The sequence below is a fragment of the Fukomys damarensis genome, unplaced genomic scaffold (genome assembly GCF_012274545.1).
Source record: "Fukomys damarensis isolate Sample0158 unplaced genomic scaffold, DMR_v1.0_HiC HiC_scaffold_5, whole genome shotgun sequence".
In the NCBI taxonomy this organism is placed as follows: Eukaryota; Metazoa; Chordata; class Mammalia; order Rodentia; family Bathyergidae; genus Fukomys; species Fukomys damarensis.
In genome coordinates, this window is record NW_022900917.1 from 36,262,717 (window position 1) to 36,266,677 (window position 3,961).

The 3,961-nt window shown below is 32.3% G+C and overlaps 1 protein-coding gene across 2 annotated transcripts in view; it reads right to left on the reverse strand.

Annotated features, from left to right (window-relative positions):
• Positions 1-659: 659 nt before the first annotated feature.
• Positions 660-3,961, reverse strand: part of Hnf4g (hepatocyte nuclear factor 4 gamma) — a 131,447-nt gene continuing 128,145 nt past the window's right edge. Inside the window, exon 10 of one of the 2 annotated variants that reach the window (XM_010611261.3) lies at positions 660-1,218. In XM_010611261.3, the coding sequence (XP_010609563.1) occupies positions 1,097-1,218 (122 nt within the window). In that variant the 3' untranslated portion in view covers positions 660-1,096. The remainder of the gene's footprint in view (positions 1,219-3,961) is intronic. The other variant, XM_010611262.3, reaches the window with a different exon arrangement.

The window sequence follows — 3,961 nt, forward strand, 5'->3', positions numbered from 1 at the left end:
TCACCTAATATATATCATTAATGTCAGCCAGAGCTGGATTTGTATGTGGCTTTCTTACTCTTTAGACTTAAAAACTTTGTTTTGCTCCTTAAACTCTCAAGCTGAGGATTTCTTTTACATATAAAAGAGAGATAGTAATACCTCCCCTACTGGATTGCTGTGAGGATTAAAAGAGGCACATGTGTGGCAGATGGATAATTTTTCCCTCCAGGTAGTGACTATCCCACGGCTATACAGCTTTCATTGGCACAGGCTTCCTACTAAAAGATCACTACCACTCAGCCTTCCTGTGAGCTGGATGTAGGACTGTGCTAATTTCTAGTAAATGGATGTCTTTCTAGATTGTTTCAAGAGAGAGAGAATTAAATGTCTCTTTTGGTTCACCCAGGTTTTGGGGTTTTCTTTGTTGTATTTTAGCTTGTATCTTAACTAGTAAAATAAACATGTTCTATTTTAGCACACATCTTCAAATACAGTTGATTTCAAAGAAGATCCAATCATTTTGGAATGGCTTATTATAAATTTTTTGAATTTAAGATAAGTATATTTAATGATGGATCAAAGATGTATTTCTTAAAGCCACAGAATGATTCTTCTTTTGGAAAAAAAAAAAGAAAGCATTCTATTCTACAGCTGCTGCTTTAGCTTTCCAATATTCAAGACTGTAACTTACAAAAAAATAAAAATTGGTTCATTTTATGTTAACTTGGCATTTCTGATCTACTATTTTTAGGCAAAAGGCACATTTAGTTCTTTATCACATCACAATAAGCAATTATTTACAGATTTAAATTAATATTATGAAAACAAATGAAAATAGTACAAAAGATTCAACAGGTTCAGGCTCAGTGCAAGGGCAACTAAAAACAATACACTATATAAACAATTTCAAACTCGGATATATATTGGTTGCATGTGGAGTTTTACACCATAGACACAACAAACAAAATGAGTACCCAATCAAGAAAATAGGATACCATCTTATAACAGCACCATGAAGAAACCTTGGCTGAGAATTTGCCAAAAGTACTATCCTGAGATATTTCAAGACCACCTTTTCACATTTAGGCAGTGTCATCCAGAAGTAAACATGGTCTCACACTTGCTTTTGTTTGGTAAGGCCCTGGTGTGAAATGACCGAAGCTTGGTTTGCAGCTATTTTGTATTGTTCTTGTCCAGAGCCTTGTGGTGGAGAAGGAAGTGGGGTTTCAGGAGTTGCTGAAAAAGAAGCAGAGAATGGTATGTGATGGTAGCAGCCAACCTGCCCACCTCATTAAACCCTGCACAATGCTAATATCCATAACTATATTTTTAAATGTTTTAAAAAGATTCCCAATAAACAACATTAGATCAAGCCAAAAAACCTTCTCAGTAACTTTAAGTCAAATGCATATATCAGTTTAAAGCAGTGATGAACATTTAATTCCCTAAGAAACCCAGAAGTTCATGAATAGAATTACTAGAACTTCATTTTTTTCAATTAGAATAAGACAATCAAAATGTATATAAAATTAAAATATATTTGCCTTGGAGTCCATTAAATCAGATATATTAAATGACACAGAAATTAAAGTTAAGATGCTATCTTTGTTGCTTCACAATTATTCTATCAAAACTGAGCTGGCCTGTCCTTTCTCCTTCAATACAATGAACAAGTTTGAGTAGTTGAATGGAGAATAATTGAATTTAAAAATAGAATTTAGGGCTGGGGATTTAGCTCAGTGGTTTCAACGCCTGCCTCGCCAGCATAAGGACAGATCCCCAGTACCAAAAAAAAAAAAAGAAAGAAAAGGATTTAATATATCGACATTATAATTTGAATACCTCATTATCTAAAATAGTATTTTTATGACTGTGAATTTTTATCATATTATAAAATAATCCAGGAGATATTCTATAATCTTAAAAGACAAAATATTTTGTTTCATTACTATGTAATCATATTTATTATTCCATATATTTAACAGAAATAATAAACAATGTTTGATTAGACTGTAGCCTTGTAAAACTTGTAATTTTTTTTCTCAGAATTAAAAACTCTACATAAAAAGAACTTCATGTTTTCACTTGATGTTCCTTGATGCATTTTGTATTCTTGTTAAGCATGGATTAAAATTTTATTAAGAATATCATTTAAATACAATTTAATTGACAAAAAGTAAGAATTTGTTTTTCAGGTCATTTCTGGATATTTACAGTATGTTTAAAATTGCAGTGGTCTTCTTTGAAAGAGCAAGAAAATATTAATGAACTTAAATTTTTGTTGAATGAACTTAATACATTTTGAATAAATATTTTAGACATTTTAACCATTTAAATATTTTAAATGAGGACAAGCAAAAAACAAGTTTTTCTTTACAGATGATTCTCAAAAATTTTATATTGAAAGATGGAAAACAAACAGTAAGATGATGTCCCTCTTAAAATACTAGGATCCACAATGATTTCTCTAAACACTAGAACACTAGGATTTAAAAGGTAAAGGATTTCACCACCAGCAGAACTGTCAAATTATTTGCCAGCTAAGTCCTGCAATGTTTAATTTGCTTTTAATAAATTTTAATTCCCAAGTTTATGAATAACAGAATTGTAAGAGACACAATTCCCCAGACTTCTTGGCATGACACTGGACTCCTCTCTCTGCTGTTAACTGTTAAATGGAAAGTAACAGTACTTTGCAAATAATGTTCTCAAACTAATGGCCTTCAAATACACTGGGGATCACAGAGGAATTATTCCATATTATTTCCAGGATTTATAATTTTTCCTGGGGCCGGGGATTTAGCTCAGTGGTGCCGCTGCCTACCTCGCAAGTGCGAGGTCCAGAGTTCGATCCCCAGTACAAAAAAAGAAAAGAAATTTTTCTTAACAATTTCATCTCTCCTTCATACACTCAAAGAACTTTGTGTTTCGGACATAATTTACACAAAGGTCTGCCATTGCTTGTATACGAAGAAGAGCACAATAACGGGCAGTTCTGTGAACTCTACTTTTCCTGCCACTGGCCAGTAATCAGAAGGTAATCCCCAAATGGTTGTTATATTACATTTGAATAAAACGCTACTGCAACTAGTTTTTAAAGACTATTGTAAATTTAGTAGATCTTATAGTATGCACAATAATTATATAACAATAACTCAAGTCATCTCAATGATTTAGCTGGTTTGGTATGCAGAAGCAATTGATCAAAATTAAATATGGGTTAATTAGTGTAAGTTCAGGAGAATTATTCAGTGAACTCTAGATATATTTCGAATACACATTTTATTCCTACAGTAACTTACAAAAAGACTCTGCATTAAAGCTAAAATAATAAACAATTAATTTATCTACCAATAACTACAAATATTTATACAGTCTTTTGAGCTCTAGAGTTTCCTAACTAGCCCTTATTTTGCTCACTTCTGATATGCAGGAATTCCAGTTACCACTGATTCATTAAACCACTGCAACACTTTTCAAATTTTACTTCCCTTCATAACTTACAATTAACAGTGAATAACTACATAAATACAAACTTCACTCAGTCCACAAACAACTTTCTAATTAATAAATGAGTTCTGTGATTAGTGACATACCAGGTCACTTCTTTAAGTCTATCCATGCTTGGTCATTGACCATCTTTTAATGTAGAGCTGTACTGATTCTCTGTCTTCTAGTCATAAATGTATGTAAAATTTGTAAAAGAGAAATCATTGAAAGAATTGGCCAACAAAGGTGAAAGTACAGCAAAGCTACATGTAAGGCATGATAAGGCTAGAAGTAACATTCAAGCAGAAAGTAATGAAAACATTGAAGTAGCTAAACACAGGAATATGGATTCTACCTATGTTTGACTCTTTAAAGATGGAACTAGGGAGCAGGGATTTAGCTTAGTGGTTCCACAGCCTGCCTCACTAAGCACAAGGACCCAAGTTTGATCCCTGGTACCAAAAAAAAAAAAAAAAAAAAAAAAAAAAAA